The sequence below is a fragment of the Cricetulus griseus genome (genome assembly GCF_003668045.3).
Source record: "Cricetulus griseus strain 17A/GY chromosome 1 unlocalized genomic scaffold, alternate assembly CriGri-PICRH-1.0 chr1_1, whole genome shotgun sequence".
NCBI classification, from domain to species: domain Eukaryota; kingdom Metazoa; phylum Chordata; class Mammalia; order Rodentia; family Cricetidae; genus Cricetulus; species Cricetulus griseus.
The window spans coordinates 207,386,111-207,408,424 of record NW_023276807.1 but is presented as its reverse complement, the minus strand read 5'-3'; the positions used below and the strand labels follow the sequence as shown (position 1 = coordinate 207,408,424).

Genomic DNA, 22,314 nt, shown 5'->3' with positions numbered 1-22,314 from the left:
TATACTGATTGATAGTATGTGCAAGGACCTAGGTGTACAATCAGTCAACTAGACAAACGATCTGTGCACTCCCATCCCGCCCATGTCTCTATACCAGTAACATCCCTGCGTCATCCACCCACGCGTGCTCCACTCCCGCTATTTTCAGGCGCTCACTAAGGAGGACTCAAAGAATCAGCTCGGCTGCTCTGCCAGCTACCAATATGGCAAACGCGGCCTCACTGCTCCCGGAAGCACCAGAGAGAAGTTCTGGCGTAAGGATTACATCCGCTGTTTCGCCCACACCTAAAGCTTGCGCTCGCGAAACCGGAAGTGGCTTTTCATCTTGGCTCTATCCGGCTGCTCTTCAGGCGTCCGCGTGAGAATTGGATGTATTGTGGTTCTAGGCTTGGGAGGTGCTAGTTCGCCTCGCCTGATTCGAGCGGAGTCGGTGCCGGGAACTAGGATGTCGGACACGTGGAGCTCCATCCAGGCCCATAAGAAGCAACTGGACTCGCTTCGCGAGAGACTGCAGCGGAGGCGGAAGCAGGACTCGGGGCATTTGGGTGAGGTGCGGGTTGGTTGGGGCGGGCCGTGGAGGGGCGAGCGACCCCAGGAGAGAAAGACAGCTCGGACTCTAGCGCCCTTTCCGTAGTGAACATTTAATGGACGCCTCGAACGTTGGTAGCCCGTCTTTCCCCCTGAGTAGCCGAAACCTATGCCCACCTGCAGGAAGCTTGCAGTGCCGCCTCCTCCGTGAAGCCTCTCAGTACCCTGTTCTGAGAGGCAACAAGGCCATTTCTGTTGTTGTACCTTAGTTGTAGCGATTGCTCTGTCACAGTCATTTCTTTAACACTGTGGGCAGAGAGCAAGGGTTGCACCTGTATGTCCCCAGTGCCCAGTTTAGCAGCCACAACAAGGTCCTCACTAGGTGGTGCTGACTAGGGGAAAGTGTTTACAAACGTAGTGATTATCCGAAAACACTTGGTTTTGGTCTTCAACCCCCCCCCCCCCCACACACACACACATACACTTGTATGACATATTGTGAAAATTTGAAGGAACTTTAAAAGATTTTGAGTCCTGCCCTAACATCCTTCCCCAGAACAAGGTCAATTATTTAAGGTAAATCAGTTGCAAAGCTCTGCGAGAATACTGAATCCATACCGCATGTGTGGCGACCTTGTGATAGTGCTTATCAGTGTTCTCAGCTGCCATCAGCAGATCTTGATGAAATTAAAGTTCATGTGCTCATTTTCTGGACCTGGATGCTCAGACAAGATTCCTACCCTAATTAGTAAGCATTTATTGCATATCTATACTACTCATGAGTCGTGACAAAAATAAGACACCGCTCTTACCTTAAAGGAACTTAAAATCTAGGAGGTGGAGACAGGAGGATATCTAGAGTTTGGGGTCAGGCTGGTCTACAAAGGGAGTTAGTTGTGAGTTCCAGGACAGCCAGGACTACATAGAGAGACCCTGGACTCAAAACAAACACACACACCCGCCCCCCAAAGCCGGAGATACAGTAGCATATATGTAAGATCCTAAGTGAATGGGTCCACAGTCAATACAATGATGAAGGAACAAGAATTGGTGCCTTCAGTGGAGCATCCTGCTGGAGCTGCCACTTGAATTGACCTTAATTTTTAAACTTTATTAGCCAATACAAAATTTGTCAGGTTGCATAATTTTAAAACTAGGGCAGTATGGTAAACAAAGTGCAAAACATAGGATGGGGAATAATTAGAAACTAAGATTTGGAGATTTTTTTGTTTTCTTCCTCACCATGCAAACTAATTTCTCTGCCTGGTAAGTTTGGTTTCCTTATTTATCCCATTTATGTTTTATGTGTATGGTGTATGTGTATTATGCCTACACGTATGCTTGTGATGTCTGTGCACCATGCACCTGGTGCCCAATGGGGCCAGTAAAGGATTCCCTCCACCCCTGCAACTGAATTTCACAAGGTTGTGAACCACCATGTGGGCGCTGGAAGTCTAGACATTGAACCAGGTCCTCCGAAAGTGCCGTCAGTGTTCTTAACTGCTGAGCCATTTCCCCAGCTCCTGGTTCTTTCTGTATATCAATTTTATGTAGAAAACATAATTATATGTCTATCACAGGTAGATGACTAAATTGGTTTTTAATCAATTTACCAAAGACTCTAGTTACTGGACTTAAGTATCTTTCTTTCTTTTTTTTTTTTTTTTTTTTCCTTTGACTTAAGCATCTTTCAAGACAGGGTTTCTCTGTGTAGTCCTGGCTCTCCTGGAACTCACCCTGTAGAACAGGTTGGCCTCACAGAGATCCCCTTGCCTCTGCCTCTGCCTCTGGAGTGTTGGGATTAAAGATGAGCACCACTGGGGCTGGAGAGATAGCTCAGAGGTTAAGAGTACTGCTTGCTCTTCCAGCGGTCCTGAGTTTGATTCCCAGCAACCACATGGTGGCTCACAACCATCTATAATGAGATCTGTCACCCTCTTCTTGCATCCAAGCATACATGTAAGCAGAATACTGTATACATAATAAATAAATAATTAAAAAAAAGATGAGCACCACTACAACGACCATGTGGATTTCAGTGTCTATTTATTTATTTATTTATTTATTTATTTATTTATTTATTTTTGATTCTTCAAGACAGGGTTTCTCTGTATAGCTTTGTAGACCTACCACCCAATTGCTGGAATTAAAGGAGTAAGCCACCATTGCCCGCCGGACTTAAGTGCCTTAGTACCTTTTGGAAAACAGTCATTTAGGGGTTGTAGGGAGGTGGCTTAGCAGTTAAGAGCACTCCCCCCCCCCCAAAGCAAGAGGACCAAAGTTCAAACACCCAGCATGGTCCTGTAACCCCAAACACTGTTAGCAGCAGAGACAAGAAAGTGAATATGGCAGAGAATAATAGAGGCTGCCACTTGTAACACACTCACAAATGCAAAACAACAGTAAAACATTCATAATATATTTATATGGGTGTTTCTGAAAAATCCCAATTTATGTAAATAATGTTGAAAAATGTAGGTCTAGTTGCATGTGGTAGGTAGCATACACCTGTAATCATAAATTTGAGAAACAAAAAGATAATCTTGAGTTCAGGGTCATCCTCAGGGATATAGCTAGCCTGAGTACTAAAAAGACCTTGTCTCAAAATCAAAAAGGTGGGTGTGATAGACCACACCTTTTATACCAGAACTCTGGAGACAGAAGCAGGTGTATCTCTAAATTTGAGGCCAGCCTGATCTACATAGTGAGTTCTAAGACAGTTAAGAGCTATATAGTAAGACCCTGTCTCAAAACATAAAAAGAATTAAGAGCAGTAACATTTTAATCACAAAAATAAGCACAGTTGTCAGATTGCTTGCTTTGAGTTGGTAGATTCAGTGTTTTGTTTGAAGTAACCCTAGTAACAAAACGTTTGTTAAATGTAGTATTGCTAGGAGGTGGGGGTGGTAGTGCACACCTTTAATCTCAACACTCCAGAGGCAGAGGCAGGAGGATCTCTGTGAGTTCGAGGCCAGGCTGGTCTACAGAGTGAGTTGCAGTACAGCCAGGGCTACACAGAGAAACCCTGTCCTTAAAAACAAAACAAATGTGGTATCAGGTAGCATTGCATATTTAAGTAAAATACCAGTTTTTAACTATATTTTTGGTTTGAATAGTAGTATGTTTCCCCACAGAATTTGGGTTAGATTACATTAAAAAGAATGTTTCTGAAGCTTTAATTAGAAGTTTGAAATCATGGAAAATGATCAATAATTTAACATTTATATACTTAAATTTGCTTTGAACATGGACAGCTTTCTCAAAGTAGTCTCATTAAGTTGACATAGACAAAAAAAGCTTTAAAAAATCAAGGTATAATAATTGCCGAGAGAGGCCTTGGGCCTTTATTAACAAATATTCATGAAAACAGCATTATATTACACACTGCTTAGCACATAGTTGCTTTTGTTTTGAAGATTTATTTTATGTGTATGGGTGTTTTGCTTTCATGTAATTATGTGTATCATGTGTGTGCTGGTACCCTTCAAAGCCAGAGAGGGCTCTGGATCCACTGGAACTGGATTTACAGTGTGAACACCATGTGGGTTACCAAACCCAGGTCCTCCACAAGAATAGCAAGTGTTTTTAACCACTGAGCCTTTTTTTTTTTTTTCCCAGCCCTGGGCGCACAGTTTGTATAAATGGGGAAATGGCTAATATATGATTTAACTTAAGACATTTCATTCAGGGCTGTTGCACAGAGAAACTCTGTTTCCAAAAACAAAACACAAACATTTCAAAATCTGCTTATCAAGCTAGTCATGGCATCATCACATGCCTATAACCTCAGCAGGAAGATGGAAAATCCTAGGTTAGCCTGGGCTAGGTAGTTAGACCAGGTCTCCAAACAAGGCCAGCTTTGGTGACTCATGCCTGTAATCTCAGCACTTAGGAGGCTAAGGCAGCAGAATTTGAGGCCACCCTTTGCTACATAGTACGTTTCAGGACAGTTTGGGTTATATAGTAAGACCCTATTGAATGAAAAACCAGACATCTACATGACAAAGTAGTGGTATACTTTGATTTAAAACTTACCAGGGTGGTGGCACATGTCTTTAATACCAGCACTTGGGAGGTGAGGCAAGAGGATATTGAGTACAAGGCCAGCCTGGTTTACATAGTGAGTTCCAGGACAGCCAAAGCTACACATATACACACTCTCTCTCTCTCTCTCTCACACACACACACACACACACACACACACACACACACTTACCAATTTTTAAATAGTCTCTATCAAAAATCTTTTTTTTTGGGGGGGGACATTACTGGGGATTGTACCTAGGGTTTTCACATGCTCAGCAAACACTCTACCACTGAGCTATATGCGCTCCCTTACTTTTAATTATTTACATATATAATTGGTTTTTGTTTTGTTTTGTTTGAGACAAGGTCTCTGGCTGGCACTGGCTTCAGACTCAGAGATCTGCCTGAGTACTGGGATTAAAGGCAATGTGCTACTATGCCCAGCTGCCTTTTAAATTTTGTATTTTGAGACAGGTTTGCTAAACTACCTAGGCTTAGGCCATGAACTACTCTGTAGCCCAAACATTCTGTGAACTTGGAACCCTCCTCCCTCAGCCTCCAGAGAAGCTAGGATCAAGTGCCTAGCTTTCACAACTTATACAATACCCCCTTTGGCATACTTTATGAGTCAGTAAAATGTTTAACACTTAAATTTGTTGATACTGTATGAATTCCTTTTAAAAACAGCTTGTGGCCAGGCGGTGGTGGCGAATGCCTTTAATCCCAGCTCTCAGGAGGCAGAGGCAGTGGATCTCTGTGAGTTCAAGACCAGCCTGGTCTACAAGAGCTAGTTCAGGACAGCCTCTAAAGCCACAGAGAAGCCCTGCCTCAAACCCCGCCCCCCAAATATAGCTTGTGTTTCCTTGTTGCAGTAGCTTTTATCATTGTGCATATTTTCTTATTGGAGGTAATTTGGGGTGGGAGGAGTGGACTGGAGAGATAGCTCAGAGGTTAAGAACACAGGCTGCTTTTCCAGAGGACCTGAGTTCAAATCCTAGCAACTACATGGTGGCTCACAACAATCTATAATGAGATTTGGTGCTCTCTTCTGGTGTGCAGTCATACATGCAGGCAGAACACTGTATGAAATAAATCTTTTAAAAAAGGTAATTTTTGGTACTTCAGATTTGTAATTTGAATAAGAAAACTCAGGATTTGCTCCTCGTATTATGACTGTTTTGGTTCACATTTATTAGACTTGTGGGATCTCTGCATCCTAAGAGTCTAGTAACTTCCAGTGTAGTCCTACTAAACATACAAGTCTTTATCTTACACTCTAATTTCACAGTAATTATTACTTAGCTGAGGCTAGTTATTCTAACTAATCCAAGTCTTTAAAGTGCTTCCATGACTAAAGTGGAATGGCAATACGGAGTCAGGTCTAGATATAAAGATAGTTTATTTAGGAAAGTGCTACTCACTCAGATCAGCCTAGCCAGTCGGCAGGGAGCAAGGTAAGTAGAAGGGACCCCACATGCGTGTCCCTCACTCTTAAACCTTCATCACATCACTCTGACCATGCCCAAGCAGGCATGGTTAGGGTATCCCCTACACATGACCATTTCACGTGTACAGTTAATAGAGTAAGAACAAACAGTGGAAATATGCTGGGACCCTCATTTGCTGACCAGGCCTTTGGCCAAGTATTCCAAGGGCCTAGTGTTTTTAAGTATGAAACATATTCTAGATGGCCAAGGCCTTGATTCATTAAAAATTCAAAATCTTCCAGGTGGTGGTGACACATGCCTTTAATCCTAGCACTTGGGAGGCAATGGCAGGGGGATCTCTGTGAGTTGGAGGTCACCTGGGTCTACAAAGTGAGTTCTAGGACAGCCAGGGCTACACAGAGAAACCATGTTCTTTTTTTTTTTTTTTTTTTTTTTTAAATCAGAACATTGCTAATCCCTGCACACCCCACCAATGCCTGTTTTTTTTCTTTCTTTTCTTTTTTAAAGATTTTATTTATTTATTATGTGTACAACATTCTGCTTCCATGTATATGTGCACACCAGAAGAGGGCACCAGATCTCATAACGGATGGTTTGTGAGCCACCATGTGGTTGCTGGGAATTGAATTCAGGACCTCTGGAAGAGCACTCAGTGCTCTTAACCTCTGAGCCATCTCTCCAGCCCTGAGAAACCATGTTCTTAAAAAAAAAAAAAAAAAAAAAAAAAGTCCATCCCTGGAAAAGATCCCATTTTGATTATTAAAAATACTCATTTTTTTATTTTAAAGTATGGATTGATTGTATCATTAAAAGAAGAAAAGGGTGGCAGAGCCCTGTAAATGTACCATGCTGATACTTTTTTGAAGCTGTGAGGGCAGAAAATTAGGAAAACTTTTACCTCAATGAAGAAAAAATATAGTTCTCAGTAAAATCCGGTATTATTTTGGCAAAACAGCAAATGCCTGTGTGACTGAAAGTCAATCTAGTGCTAACGCTAGTCAGAGAACTTACATGAAATGAAAGGTGTATGCTAGCAATGTTGGAGAATTCGGCCTTGAGGAATGTAAGGTTACCAGTATTGACCCTTTCACTTTCTCTTTTAGATTTAAGGAATCCAGAAGCAGCACTGTCCCCAACCTTCCGTAGTGATAGCCCAGTGCCTCCTGTACCTACCTCTACTGGCCCTAAGCCCAGCACAACTTCTATAGTTCCTGAATTAGCTACAGACCCTGAGTTAGAGAAGAAGTTGCTACACCACCTCTCAGATCTGGCCTTAACCTTGCCCACTGATGCTGTATCCATCCGTCTTGCCATCTCTACGGTAATAACCTGATAAAATTTGAACTTGTCATGTATTTGCCATTGTTCATGGTAGTGTCTTATGCTCTTCTCCTTTCTCTAGCCAGATGCACCTGCCACTCAAGATGGGGTAGAAAGCCTTCTACAGAAATTTGCAGCTCAGGAGTTGATTGAGGTAAAGCGAGGTCTCCTACAAGACGATGCACATCCCACTCTTGTAACTTACGCTGACCACTCCAAGCTCTCTGCCATGATGGGTGCTGTGGCAGACAAGAAAGGCCTTGGAGAAGTAGCAGGGACTATCACAGGGCAGAAACGGCGTGCAGAGCAGGACTTGACTACAGTGGCTACCTTTGCCAGTTCTTTAGCATCTGGTTTGACCTCTTCAACATCAGAACCAGCTAAGGAGCCAGCTAAGAAATCAAGGAAACACGCTGCCTCAGATGTTGATCTGGAGATAGAAAGTCTTTTGAACCAACAGTCTACTAAAGAACAACAGAGCAAGAAGGTAGGGGTCATATGGAAATGCTCACATTATGCTTGGAACTATGGTTTTGATTTGTTACCTTTCTGATAAGGAGTATTTCTTAGAATTAAGACAGAGCAGTGGTCCTCAACTGGAGATGGTTTTCCTCTGCCTTTACCTCCACCCAATGTTTATGACTTTTAGTTTAGTTTTAAAATGTTAGTTTGGCCTTCTATGAGGATAGCCAATGTTTTCCCTTACAGAATTATTGAATATATTGAGCTGAACAATAAAGTACTAGCATTGTGCCTTTCTGAGTACCGAATCAATAGATTGTCTTGAGGGGAAGTTATACTCTTAGGTAGGTAAGATTAACTTATTGCACAGTTGTAGAAACCAGGCTCTTTGTATTTGAGTTAATTTCTAAGTGCTTGTGAGGACTAAACCCATTTTCCTACATTGTTAGGCCATTTATTTCTTATCAAACATTACTGTGAGGTAGATTTGTGGAGGTGGTTTAAGGGCTAATTTATCTACAAACCCTTAAGACCAAGGCTACTTCTGTCACAGGTCAGTCAGGAGATCCTAGAGCTATTAAATACCACAACAGCCAAAGAACAATCCATTGTTGAAAAGTTCCGCTCTCGAGGTCGGGCCCAGGTGCAAGAATTTTGTGACTATGGGACCAAGGAAGAGTGTATGAAAGCCAGTGATGCTGACCGGCCTTGTCGAAAGCTGCACTTCAGGTCTCTTGGGAGGGAAGGAGGTGGGGAGGGTTTTCCAGAAACAATTCCTTTTTAGCATATTCCATCTGTCTTTGGAATGGCCATTGTGTGAGAAGGAATAGAGGCTTGCTTGTAAATAAAAGGAAGATTTTGCTGGTAGGTGGTGGTGCATGCCTTTAATCCCAGCTCTCGGGAGACAGAGGCAGAGTTTTGAGACCAGCCTGGTCTACAAGAGCTAGTTCCAGGACAGCCTCCAAAGCCACAGAGAAACCCTGTCTCCAGAGGGGGGGAAAATTAAATAGAAGTAAATAAGGAAAATTTCTTATTGGTCTATGACCAATAACAAAAGTTAAAGTTCTCTGGAAGGAGGATAGTCCTAGAGAAACCACCTGGGCTTAGGGCCAATGTTTATTCTGATTTAACAGCCAAGGCCTTTCCTGGACTATACTCTTTCCTATAGTGGAGAAGAAAGTCTGTATTTTGTTGTTTCTGAGACAGGGTTTTTGTAGCTCAGGCTGGCCAGGATAAGATGCCTTTCCTGACCTTAGGACTCTACTTAACCAGTGCTGGGATTATAGGCCTAGGCCACTGCATCCAAGCCAAGTCTTTATTCAAGAGAAGAACTAGTACTTTAGTTTGACAATACAGAAAATTGGGAGAGAATAAGAAACCTTGCATTTGAACGTATGATCTACTTCTGAAGTACCATCTTGATTCTGATCCCCCTTTTTATTTTCCCAGACGGATTATCAATAAGCACACTGATGAGTCTTTAGGTGATTGCTCCTTCCTTAACACATGTTTCCACATGGATACCTGCAAATATGTTCATTATGAAATTGATGCTTGCATGGATTCTGAGGGTCCCGGCAGCAAAGAGCATACACCAAGCCAGGAGCTTGCTCTTACGCAGAGTGTTGGGGGTGACTCCAGTGCAGATCGACTCTTTCCACCTCAGGTACCTACATGTCTGGACAGCCTGGGAAAACCCATTTCAACCTATAGACTTAAACTGAATGGGGTATCCATACATGTAGAAAAATAGGGAATAATTTAGTAGTCTGACTCATTGATGGGAATGGAGTGGGATAGGAACACTTGAGTTAGAGGGCTTGGGACCATAAATCTGAAGGAAAGATGACCAAATACTACCTCATGCAGTGGATCTGTTGTGATATCCGCTACCTGGACGTCAGTATCTTGGGCAAATTTGCAGTTGTGATGGCTGACCCACCTTGGGATATTCACATGGAACTACCATATGGGACCTTAACAGATGATGAGATGCGCAGGCTCAATATACCAGTACTGCAGGATGATGGCTTTCTTTTCCTCTGGGTCACAGGAAGGTAATAAAATCCACAGATATGTAGGTATGGGCAAATATAGTGCAGACTGAAAACTGGGTGGGAAATAAAGTCCTGGGTTTTCTTCAGCATTCAATTAAAGCTGGGTTTTCTCAGGCCTGCGATTAAAATGTCACTGATTTAGGATGCCAACCTACTTCCATGGGGCTTACTATTTACAGCACAAATACTTGGGATTCTTGATTTTAGAAAAATAAAGTCATTCAGATTAGATGTCGTTTTCATCTTTCCATTCTTAAGATTTATTTGGGGGCTGGAGAGATGATTCAGCCGTTAAAGGCTAGGCTCACAACCAAAAATGTAAGAGTTATTCAGTTGCCCCAATGGTGTCTTCCATGTAAACATTTGTTTCTAATACATGAGATATTCTGAAGGGAAAAATATGGGCAGACAAGTTGTTTAACCCTTACATCTTTCTAGGGCCATGGAATTGGGCAGAGAGTGTCTGAACCTCTGGGGGTAAGTAGAAATTGTGTTGCTTTTTTTGAAGGAAATTTAACTTTAGTTATAAGAGATGCATGTTCCCTTCTCTCAGTATTCCTATCAGTCTCTGCCTTTGTGTCTTGCACTGTGCCTCAACTGTGAAGCTAGTTACAGCTCTGGTTCTCTCTTATGTTCCATAGTTATGAACGGGTGGATGAAATCATCTGGGTGAAAACTAATCAACTGCAGCGCATCATTAGGACAGGCCGAACAGGCCACTGGTTAAACCACGGAAAGGAACACTGTTTGGTGAGTAACAATAGGCCCAATTTAGTTAGAGGACCTGTTTAAAAGTCCAAAAACTGCGGTTTCAGAAAGTAACAATGTTCTCTGTGATGAGCAGGTTGGTGTCAAAGGAAATCCCCAAGGCTTCAACCAGGGTCTGGATTGTGATGTGATTGTAGCAGAGGTATGTGTCCCCCAGGAATCTAAAGCTATCATATTTTCAATGCAATTACTCCTGCCAGATATAGTCTCCAACTTTATTCATTTGGATAACTTGCAAACAGGGCTAGAATTGCAATCTTGAGAAAAATTTTTTTGAAAAATTTATTTTCACTTCATGTGCATAAGTGTTTTGCCTGCATATAATTCTTTGTGAGGGTGTCAGATCCCCTGGAACTGGAGTTACAGATACTTCTGTTCTGCCATGGGGGTACTGGGAATTGAACCCAGGTCCTCTGGAAGAGCAGCCAGTGCTCTTAACTGCTGAGCCATCTCACCAGCCCTGCAATCTTAAATAACTTTAAGTAGCTTGGTTTTTGTTTTCTAGGTTCGTTCCACCAGTCATAAACCAGATGAAATATATGGCATGATTGAGAGATTGTCCCCTGGCACCCGCAAGATTGAGTTATTTGGACGACCACACAATGTGCAACCCAACTGGTAACATTACTTAAGAGAACAGGGCAAAACTTTATAGTCAAGGACAGAAGTGAATGAGTTGTATGTATTTTGGTAGTTAAGTCTACAGATGAGCGTAAGCTTATGTTTAAATCATTTTACTGGAATCTACAACATTCGCTAGAATCCAAAGGGCTGTTCTTAAAGTTATAACAGCTTAAGGATCCTCAGCTATTCTATGGGATAATTAAATCTGCCCCCTAGTGGCTACTAAGCATTTAATCTGCCAATTTTAATGCTCTTGACTCCGATGGCTGGCATTTTAATTATCCAAAGATTATTCATTGGCAAGGACTATGAATAAAATATGCCTGGCTAACCTCAGTTACTAATCCTTAAGTATACAGATCCAATGGATCCTGTGACATGAGTCTGAGGCAGAAGGATTACAAATGAATTTAATTTAGTGAGATTTGTATCAAAAGGGGTGGGACGATTGGCTGGTATAGCTCAGTGTTAGAGCATTAAGGTCATATATGTAATACCCCTAGATTCAATCCCCAGTATCACCACCACCACCAAAGTAAAAGTCCTGCCAGTTTTTTCTTTTCTTTTTTTTTGGAGGTTGACCTGGAACTCACTCTGTAGACCAGACTGGCCTTGAACTCAGAGATCCGCCTGCCTCTGCCTCCCAAGTGCTGGGATTATAGGCGTGTGCCACCAATGCCCGTCAAATCCTGCCAGTTTTGATATCTGCATCTGGACCACCTCCTAAGTGGTCAGTCACACTGCTATATACTTTGTTGTAATCTTTTAAAAACTGACTTGTGCTGGGCATAGTGGAGCACATCTTTAGCCCCAGCACCTGGTTCAAGGTTAGCCTGGTCTACATAGAGATCCAGAACAGCCTGAGAAACCTAAAGAAACAAAACTTGGCATGAGCAGTACTAAAGCCTTACAGGAGTTTTTGGTTTGCCTCCTCTTTTCCCCTTGTTTTAGGATTACTCTTGGAAACCAACTGGATGGGATACACCTACTAGACCCAGATGTGGTTGCCCGGTTTAAGCAAAGGTATCCAGATGGTATCATCTCTAAACCTAAGAATTTATAGAAGCACTTCCTTACAAAGCTGAGCACTCAGAGCTGTGGCTCTGCAGGCCATACCTTAAGAGGAGTGTTTATACAACGGTGCCCCCCCCCATCCCATATTTAAATAAAGTTTTGTATTTTAATTGGGATTTTTGAAGTGAAATTCTGGCTTTACTACTTAGCATGTGTTCGTGTGTAACTCTTTTCTCAGTATGATTCATTCTAAGTAACTTTGTTAGTTGTGAATGTTCAAATTAAATGGATACATGGAACAGCATTAACATGTGATCATTATAAAACAAGACTACACAGGTTCATAGTGCTTAGCAATTAGCACACCATGAATGGGGTTAATTTGAATTTCACTTAGTTTTACCAGGCATGTTTTGCTTATTCTATGTGGCTTTACTGGTAGCGTATTTCTAAGAAAAATAAGGTCATCTTCAGTTAAGGAAGAACCTAGAATGTAAAAGAATTGGCTTATACATTATGTAAATGAAAGCGCATTTAAAAGCTGTTTCATCAAACACAACTTCTTTACTTTGTAAAACCTCTCATTAAAGGTAGAGTTCTGCCTCTTACATGCAAAACTGGTAATCAAATCATGTAAAGAAATTTTGACTGCCAAAATACATGTGAAAAAAACAATAGTTCAGCTGGGCAGTGGTGACTCACGCCTTTAGTCCCACCACTCGGGAGGCAGAGGCAGGCAGATCTCTGAGTTCAAGGCTAGCCTGGTCTAGCAAGTTCCAGGACAGCTAGGGCTGTTACACAGAGAAACCCTGTCTGGAGAAACAAACTAACAAATATAGAAACAAAACAAAAATGATAGTTCTGGATGATATCATTTCCCATCCAGCCCAATGTGCTGACAGGTATGTGTGGGTGGGTGTATGTGTAGAGGGTCGGGGGAAGAGAGGGTGGGTGGGTGGGTGTGGGTGTGGGTGTGTGTCAGGGAAGGAACCTTAAGACACGATCTCACTATATAACCCTGGCTAGCTTCAAACTCCTCTACCTCCCAAATGCTGGGATTAAAGGAGAGTGCAACCATACCCAGACTCAGCCTCTGTTTTTTTAACAAGGTCTATTATTTAAATTCAGATTGGCTTTTAATTCATAGAAATCCAATATCCACTTCCAAAATACTGGGATTAAAGGCATGGGCCACCACGTCTGCAAAGCCTTTCTTCCACGTTTGCCTCATGTAGCCTAGACTGACCTCAAACTCACTAGTGGCCAAGACTGACCTTGAACTCCTTGGTCTTTCTGCCTGGGGCTGAACTCAGTTTTGTTAGTGCTAGGCCATAACCCCAGTCCAACAAACCTTTGTTTTTAAAGTACTGTGTAGATTAATAATAGTAAGTTCCCTTTTTAAAGGGGGTATTTTAAGTCAGTATTTTCATTCCTCTTTAATTTGGGATTTAAACCCAATGCACTTTACCACTGAGCTGTAACCCTAAGCCTCTTATCCCAGTGCTGTTTCCTCCTAGGGACAGAGCTAAGAACTTTTCCAATAACATCTGAAGCAAGTCCTCTGATAATTTTACCGACACATTTCTTCTAATAACCCACTATGGTTTGCTTCCATATTCCCTTTACCCTTTCCTGTGCTATAACCTGGTAATTTTGCTTGTAGTCGAGAGTGAAAAACAATTCCAAATTACAGTAAATTCACTGGCCCTGCTATAGTCTGGCCTCTGCTGAAGAAAGAAAAGATGGGGACATGAAGGACTATGGGTGTAAAGGTCAGGCACTACCAGAAGAAGCCCAGCTTGTGTTTCAAATACAGGCTCTTGGACTTGTGTCTGGCAGATGAATCTTCCAGGCTTGGAGAAACAGAAAGGCTACTTCACAAACACCACAGAGTTTGGATTTCTAGAGGCCACCCAGGCCAAGAATACATCCCTAAGAGAAAGAAAGATAACACAAACTTATTACAGCCTAGATACATTCCTTAACTATCTCTTTTATCTTTTCAACAACAACAACAACTACAAAAATACCCAAATAATTGTCTCCATCTCCAAAAATACATTATCTTAGTAAACTTAGGAACAAAGAGCCTAAAAGTCAGAAGGTAGTGATCCATCTCACAGAAGTCTAGAGACAGGACACACTCACCTTTTTCGTGGATATAGGATAATCCCCTGGAATTACTACTGTAGGTAAGTAGTAAAACTACTCTTCTCACAATTAGCATTTACTGGGCTATTTTCCCCTTAACCTATCCTTCACCAATTTCTTTGGCACTGATAACTGAATCAGGTCCTTACTCATGCCAGGCAAGCTATCTTCAATTGGGCTACATACCATACCTAAGAGATTGAACAATGCTTTTTTCTAGTATCTCTAACCAGATATCCATCTACTTATGTATGTATCAAGCTGTTCTTCTACCTAAAGAAATACTGATTACATACTCAAGGTGCTTCCCAACAGATAGCTTAACTACTACTTTAATTATAAGAACTGTTTCGCTCACCTGCAGTGTTTTACCACACACTCATTGCTGCAGTATTCGTTGTCCCAATCCTTACTGATAACAGGAGGGTTCTCACAACCAGACCTCACACATCGAGGCTGAGGTGAGAGTGTCACAGGGGATCCACTCACCAACTCAACATCCATCTGAGAAGGAGACTCCACCTTAGAACAGGGAACAAACAAGGATGGGTTAGAGTACTACCTACCTAGTCAAAACATTTTACATACCAGTAGAGAAACAGGTACCATACCCCCTCACATAAGGAGTTTCAGAAAAAGGCAAGTTCTTGATTTTCTCATTTTATAACCAAGCTTTAGAATTCTGCTAAGCAGGATGACATGTACATTCTATCTAGGAATTTTATTTTAAAACAACTTGTTATAAATTAAACCTGGCATACAGAGGAAGAAGAATCAGACTCAGGGTTCTCTTTGGCTGCATAGTGAGTTTATGTATCCTGGCCTACTAAGACTCGATCTCAAACAAAAAAACAACTGGCAGAACTGGATTCCCACCAGCCCCATCCAAGGAAATAATACAGGCTTACCTCAGGAACTACATCCGTGATCATTTCACAGATTGTCTCAGGAGAGGTTGCTTCTGCTGTGTGAGCCTCAGGGCTGCAATTTAGAGGCTGCTCAGGGCTGCTTTCCACAGCTGGAGGGATCAGGGCAGTCTGCATTTTCAGAGTGGGTGGAGGCACAACCTTGCTCTGCAGAGGTGGTGGTTGCTGTTGTAAATTTATTCTAACTTTCTGAGGTGGAGGCTGTTGCATGGCCTGAAGTGGAGGAGGTTGCTGCAGAATAGTGACTTGCTGTTGAGTTGGGGGCTGAGGCATCTGTTGCAATGGAGGTGGCTGTAGTCGGGGTGGAGGCAGTTGCATAGACGCAGCAGCTGCTGCTGCTGCCTGCAACACTGACCGAGTGACAATCTGGGCCTGTTGGCTGGGCTGAATAGTAGCTGTACTTGTTTGGCCTAATTGGAGCCCACGGGAGGTAACCACTGTAGCTGGGATAACAGTAACCATTCCTCCTTGAGACATGGTAATAGAAGAGGGCAACATCTGTTTGGTAATAATCAATTTGGTAATATTGGGCTGACCTCCAGCCCCCGAGGATGCCTGGTTTGCCACATAAGATGAAAGCGTGGAATTAACTACAATGCAAGGGGACAAAGCAGGTGACTCTGTTGAGGCTGGTGCTGGAGATGCTGGGTCAGCAGTAGTCACAGGAGGTGGTGAAGGAGTCTGTGACTGCGGGACGGGATCTAATTCCACTGTTTCCACAGTAGCCTAAAAGACCAAGACAGAAAGGCAACAAGTAATTTACTCTCTACTGTAGCACACATTCACTCTCATTACACTTCAAGAAAATATAAGTAATAGAAAAATAAAGGCTTTCTTAGGTAAACACTGGAAATAATGGATAAACTCAAAGACTATTTAGCAAGGCTTATGACACAAAATACTGGGGAAGCTCTAAATCAATTTTAACACTATATAATAATAGGTTTCACAGTTTTTTTTTTTTAATTTTTATTTTATGTGTATGGGTGTGTACCTGCACATATGTGCACAACAGAAGAGGACATTGGATCTTCAGGAACTGGAGTTAAGATGGTCCTAAGGAACCATGTGAGTGCTGGAAACTCAGGTACTTTTTAAGTACAGCCAGTGCTCTTGACGTGTGCCTTTCTCTGTGTGTGTGTGTGTGTGTGTGTGTGTGTGTGTGTGTGTGTGTGTCTGTGTGTCTGTGTGTGTGTGTGTGTACACGAAAAAGAGAGATAGAGACAGAGATTTACCTATAGCAATTTTTTAAAAATGAATTGGTTTAATACATCCATTTATTGTCACCTTACCTGACATTCCTGGTTGTCTTTATAAGCAGCTAGTGCCTTGAGATACTCTTTCTTGGCAGCTTCAGTTTTCCGCTTATACACCTATGAGAAAGAAAGACACTGTTTCAAATGACCATATTCCTAGGAGAAACTGACAGTCTATTATTGTCCATCAGGAACTCAGTCACACCACAGACCACTCCTTTTAGTGAAAACACTTGAGCAAGAAACGACAAACTTTATGGCAAATTCACTCTACTGTCTTGCTAGAATACCTATACTTCTAAAGTGAACAGAAATGCATGTTCATTGCTATATCAAAAATAAAACCACCTCCAAATTTTAAGATGAGTAGTCTACATAGCCCAATACTGCCCAACTCAGAAACTTTCCCCTAGGAATGTACTAAGTTGTCAGAGTCCTTTCCTCTTGTGTGCCCTTCTCCCACCAAAAGCTGAAGGCTCAGCTATTTCCTCTTCTCCTGAATCTGGACTCATTCTCTCTGTGACTTGTTTGATTATTACAATGTACCACACTGCTTAAAACATGAGACGCTACCTGAAGGAGCAACAACACGCCAAATAACAGATGTGGTAACAGCCAGCTACAGCCACCATATCCTATCATTTTGTTAACAACAGTAAGAAATCCAGGCAAGAGCAGCAGAAACACCAAACTAACCCAAAAGGATGAAGTTGAGAATTAAAGCAGCAACCGACAACTAAAATATGTTAAAATAATAAATTCAGCCTTTTATCTTAGATATCGAGGATCTGCTTTTGGCAGAAGACACAGGCATGTGGGGTAATGATAATTACAGCGATCTTCAGTTTACATGTTGTGATGACTCCTGTCCCTCCACCCACAACCCCTTCGGCCCACCTTCCTCAAGCTAGCCTTTGAAATTCATGATCCTCTGCCTCTACCTCCCAAGTGCTGGATGCACATACCACTATTACCAGTTGATTTTTTAAATTCAGTTTAAATTTAGGGAGATTAACTATAGTTTTCAAGTTTACATTTCATGAGACGATTATTAATGAAACTGTAACTGAAACTTTGAGGGATAGTTTTAACATGTAACTTACCAAGAAATAGCTTGACTTTACAAATAGGAAAAAATATGAGGCTTTAGAAAGTTAACCTAAAAACTAAAACAGTTGAAGACACAAGGGATTAGGCACTATTACTGGATGTCACATGTAAAGTTGAAATAAGGAAACTACACCTTCACTTAGAAGGTGTATGACTTTAACTGGCCAGTGAACCTGAGTCCCATCTTTAGTGTTTTGTTTTGTCTTTTGAGATAGAGTTTCTTTGTGTAACAGCCCTGGCTGTCCTGGAACTCACTTTGTAGACCAGGCTGTCTCTGCCTCCCCAGTGCTGGGATTAAAGGCATGAGCCACCAGAGTCCATCTTTGGTAGAGAGAGAATGATGGTTAGTTGACAGTTTAGGAAAGATGCAGTGCTTTTATAAACGTTTACCAATTATATATTTTGTGTGTACATGTGTGTTTCTGGAAAAGCATGTGGAGATGAGAGGGCAGCACGTAGAAGTTAGTTCTTGCCATCCACCATGAGGGAAATGGGGCTCCAGCCCAATGAGCCATCTTGCAGTCCCACTTAGAGTTTGTTAATGGATTTTCTGGGCTAGAGATTAAGTTCAGTAGGAGAGCATAAATGGATTAAGTAGGAGAGCTGAGTCATGCATAAAAGCCTTGAGTTTGCTACCTAGTACCACAAAAATAACTAAATTAAAATAATTTTTTTCAGAGGCACCACCATCCCTGACTTCAAGCTCTACTATAGAGCTATAGTAATAAAAACAGCTTGGTATTGGCATAAAAACAGACAGGTGGATCAATGCAATCAAATCAAAGACCCTGATATCAACCCACATACCTATGAACACCTAATTTTTTGACAAAGAAGCTAAAAATATGAAATGGAAAAAAGAAAACATTCAACAAACGTTGCTGGCATAACTGGCTGTCAACATGTAGAAGAATATAAATAGATCCATACCTATCGCCATGCACAAAACTAAAGTCCAAATGGATCAAAGACCTTCATATAAATCCATTCACACTGAACCTCATAGAAGAGTGGGAAATACAGTTGAACACATGGGCACAGGAGACCACTTCCTAAATAAAACACCAGTAACATAGCCTCTGAAAGCAACAATTAATAAATGGGACCTCCTGAAACTGAGAAGCTTCTGTAAAGCAAAAACACATCAACAAGACAAAATGGCTCCCTACAGAATGGGAAAAGATCTTCACCAACCCCACATCTGACAGAGGGCTGATTTCCAAAATATACAAAGAACTCAAAGTATCAAATAATCCAATTAAAAAATGGGGTACAGATCTAAATAGAGAATTCTCAACAGAACAATCTCATATGACAGAAAGACACTTAAAGGAATGGTCAACATCCTTAGCTATCAGGGAAATGCATATATATCAAAACCACTCTGAGATATCATCTTACACGGGTCAGAATGGCTAAGATCAAAACACCAATGACAGTCTATGTTGGTGAGGATGTAGAGAAAGGAGAACACTCCTCCACTGCTGGTGGGAGTACAAACTTGTACAGCCGCGGTGGAAATCAGTATGACAATTTCTCAGAAAATTGGGGTTCAACCTACCTCAATACATTGCAATACCACTGTTGGGCATATACCCAAAGGAGGCACATTCACACCACAAGGACATTTGCTCAGTTATGTTCACAGCAACATTATTTGCAATAGCCAGATCTTGGAAACAGCCTAGATGCCCTTCAACTGAAGAATGGATAAAGAAAATGTGGTATATTTACACAATGGAGTACTACTCAGCGGTAAGAAACAATGACATCCTAAAATTTGCTGGCAAATGGACAGAACTAGAAAAAACATCCTAAGTGAGGTAATACAAAACCAGAAAAACAAATACAGTATGTACTCACTCATAAGTGGATACCAGACATAAAGCAAAAGATACCCAACCTACAATCCATAACCCCAGAGAAGTATAACCCTCTTCCAGAAACGAAGCAGATGCAGAAATTCACAACTAACCATTGGGCCAAGCTCCTGGAGTACAATCGAAGTGAGGGAGGAGCAATAATATGAACACAGGAGTCAATAACATGTTGGGGAAAACCACAGAATCAGCTGATCCAAGCTAGTGAGAGATCACTGACTCAGGTCTGACAAATGAGGAACCTGCATAAGACCAAACCAGACACCCTTAATATAGGTGACAATGAGGCCACTGGCAGTGATTCCCAGATCTAACTCTAATGCAAAACCTAAGTGGAGCCTGTTCTACATGAAGGGATGTCTTGCTCAACCTAGATACAGGGGTGTCGGGGTGGAGAGGTGCTTTAGTCCTGCCTCAACTAGATGATGGGATAGACTTAGTAGACATTTTAGGGGAGGCCTTACTCTCTTTGTGGAACAGATGGGAAGAGGTGGGGAGTGAGACGAAGGAGGAGGAAATGAGATCGGAATGTAAAAAATAAGTGAAAAAAATTATAGTAAAAAAATGATTTTTTTTCTATAACTTCTAAAATAAAGGATGTGTGATTGCTATTAACAAAGACCTGACAGGTAAAGACCGGTAATGGTACAAATAAGAATGGCCCCAACAAGTTCATGTACTTGAATGCTTAGTCATTAGTAGTGGTACTGTTTGAGAAGGATTAAGAGGTATGGCCTTCTTGGAAGGAGTGTGTCACTGGAGGTTGGCTTTGCGGTTTCAAAAGTCCAAGCCAGGTGCAGTGTTGCTCTTCTTCCTGCAGCCTGCAGATCTGGATGTAGAATTCTCAGCTACTTCTCTAGCACCATGTCTACCTGTTTGCTACCATGCTCCTCACCATGAAGAAAATGAACAAAACCTATGAAACTGTAAGCCAGCTCCAATTAAATGCTTTCCTTTATAAGAGTTCTATAGTCATGGTGTCTCTTCACAGCAATAGAATACTAAGACTCTGTCCAATTAAAACCTTAAAACATTTACTACCCAATATTCACCTGTTTTTGCTCTTCTCCAAGACTGTCCCACATGGAAGCCACAATCTTCGAAACCTCACCAAAGGTAGCATTAGGGTTCTGTCCTTTGATAGCAGCCTGAGTATCACGAAAGAATAATGCATAGGCAGAGACTGGCTTCTGAGGTTCATTAGGATCTTTCTTTTTTCTCTTCTTGGGAGCCTTTTGCTTTTTCCCTGTTTCCACTACCACTGTCTTCTGACTGGGAAGTTGCTGTTAGAGAGAAAAACGGAGAGAATTAAGAAAAGGGTTTTGATAGGAACAAAACTAGGCTGGAGAGAGAGATGGCTCAGCACATAAAGAGGGAAAGTAGCCACAGTCATAGCCATAGCATTTAAGCTAAAAATCAGAAGCAATATATGAAAGCCATATGTGAGGATAACTAAAAACAGTGATTGAGAAGAGGTAGGAACCCACACCCAGAACCAAGTGAAGATTAGGCTTTCTATGATGAGCATTTTACCCTCACCCTCCGGAAGTCATCGACACCATCCTCATGAAGTGAATTGGTAGGTGAAGGAGTAGTTGAAAGACGATCCTCAGGTGACTGGGCAGGTGGCAAGATGGTGCTACCTCCTAAGCTCAAACCAAGTTGAGAACTCAGTTCTGACTGATCAATAGTGGTCAACTGGCTATGTCCCATTAAGCCAGAGGTCATGTCTGTCATTGGTACATCAATTGTAACAGGTGGGTTGGCACTATACTGAGTTCCTATAGAATGGTCCAGGTCCTGAGAGAAGCAGAAATTTTAAAATTATCATTTCATATTTCTATGTTTTGCTTTACAAAACCTAAAAAAGAGTCAATTTAGATTTTGGTAAGTGACCAGACAACCATTTCCTACCAAGTACCCATAATGAAAACTTTAACAGTATTTTAGCTACATTTGACCACATCTGACATAAAAATGTGACTAACACTAAACATTAAAATACCATCTTCCCCCTCCTTATAAATCCCTGGCTAATGTAGACCATCGTCATTTAAATCCTATAGAACATCAAATAATCTGTCTACATAAAATAACATGTTAGGAGGCCAGACATGGTGGCACCTGTCCTTAATTTCAACATTCAGGAGGTAAGAGGAAGGGGATAAAAATCTCTGTGAGTTGAGGCCAGCCTGATCTACATATATGAGTTCTAAGTCAGTCAGGGCTTCATAGTGAGACCCTGTCTCAAAAACAAACAGAAAAGGATAAATAATCCATTCAGTATAATCTGTGGGTAGTGACAACATACAAGCCAAACCCACTTGTATTTTCTAGAACAAAAGTGTTTAAAGTTGTAATGCATAGGCAATGAGAGCAGAGAAGCTGCAGTGGAGACAGATGCCTGTCACCAAAGACATGAGATGCAGATGCAATACTCATGATGTGCTGGAAATGCTCAACACTTAACAACAGCTGAGTCTATAATTAGGGCTTTATTTGGTTCAGCCCATTTTTTAATAACTCACTCAATGTGCCATTTACACATTTGAATTCCAGAATATGAAGGGTATTACAAAAAAAAAACAAGACCCTTTTAAGCTGGGCATTAGTGGCGCACACCTTTAGTTCCAGCACTCAGGAGGCAGAGGCAGGGGGATCTCTTGAGTTCCAGACCAGCCTGGTCTACAGAGTGAGTTCCAGGACAGGCTCCAAAACAATACAGAGAAACCCTGTCTGGAAAA

At 41.7% G+C, this 22,314-nt stretch overlaps 2 protein-coding genes across 3 annotated transcripts in view; one reads left to right on the top strand and one right to left on the bottom strand.

Moving 5' to 3' along the window:
• The first annotated feature begins 295 nt into the window (after nucleotides 1-295).
• Mettl3 (methyltransferase like 3) lies at nucleotides 296-12,423 on the top strand. Its single transcript, XM_027386669.2, has 11 exons — nucleotides 296-545; nucleotides 7,106-7,323; nucleotides 7,405-7,809; nucleotides 8,338-8,513; nucleotides 9,234-9,450; nucleotides 9,654-9,841; nucleotides 10,280-10,318; nucleotides 10,483-10,591; nucleotides 10,686-10,751; nucleotides 11,115-11,227; nucleotides 12,185-12,423. Exons 1-11 carry the CDS (start codon nucleotides 446-448, stop codon nucleotides 12,294-12,296), a joined length of 1,743 nt encoding a protein of 580 aa, XP_027242470.1. The 5' UTR covers nucleotides 296-445; the 3' UTR covers nucleotides 12,297-12,423.
• Tox4 (TOX high mobility group box family member 4) overlaps nucleotides 11,328-22,314 on the bottom strand; it is a 19,227-nt gene continuing 8,240 nt past the window's right edge. Inside the window, exons 4-9 of one of the 2 annotated variants that reach the window (XM_035452892.1) lie at nucleotides 21,104-21,370; nucleotides 20,623-20,853; nucleotides 16,617-16,697; nucleotides 15,307-16,050; nucleotides 14,757-14,920; nucleotides 11,328-14,179 (exon numbers count right to left, since the gene is read on the bottom strand). In XM_035452892.1, the coding sequence (XP_035308783.1) occupies nucleotides 14,119-14,179; nucleotides 14,757-14,920; nucleotides 15,307-16,050; nucleotides 16,617-16,697; nucleotides 20,623-20,853; nucleotides 21,104-21,370 (1,548 nt within the window). In that variant the 3' untranslated portion in view covers nucleotides 11,328-14,118. The remainder of the gene's footprint in view (nucleotides 14,180-14,756; nucleotides 14,921-15,306; nucleotides 16,051-16,616; nucleotides 16,698-20,622; nucleotides 20,854-21,103; nucleotides 21,371-22,314) is intronic. The other variant, XM_035452893.1, reaches the window with a different exon arrangement.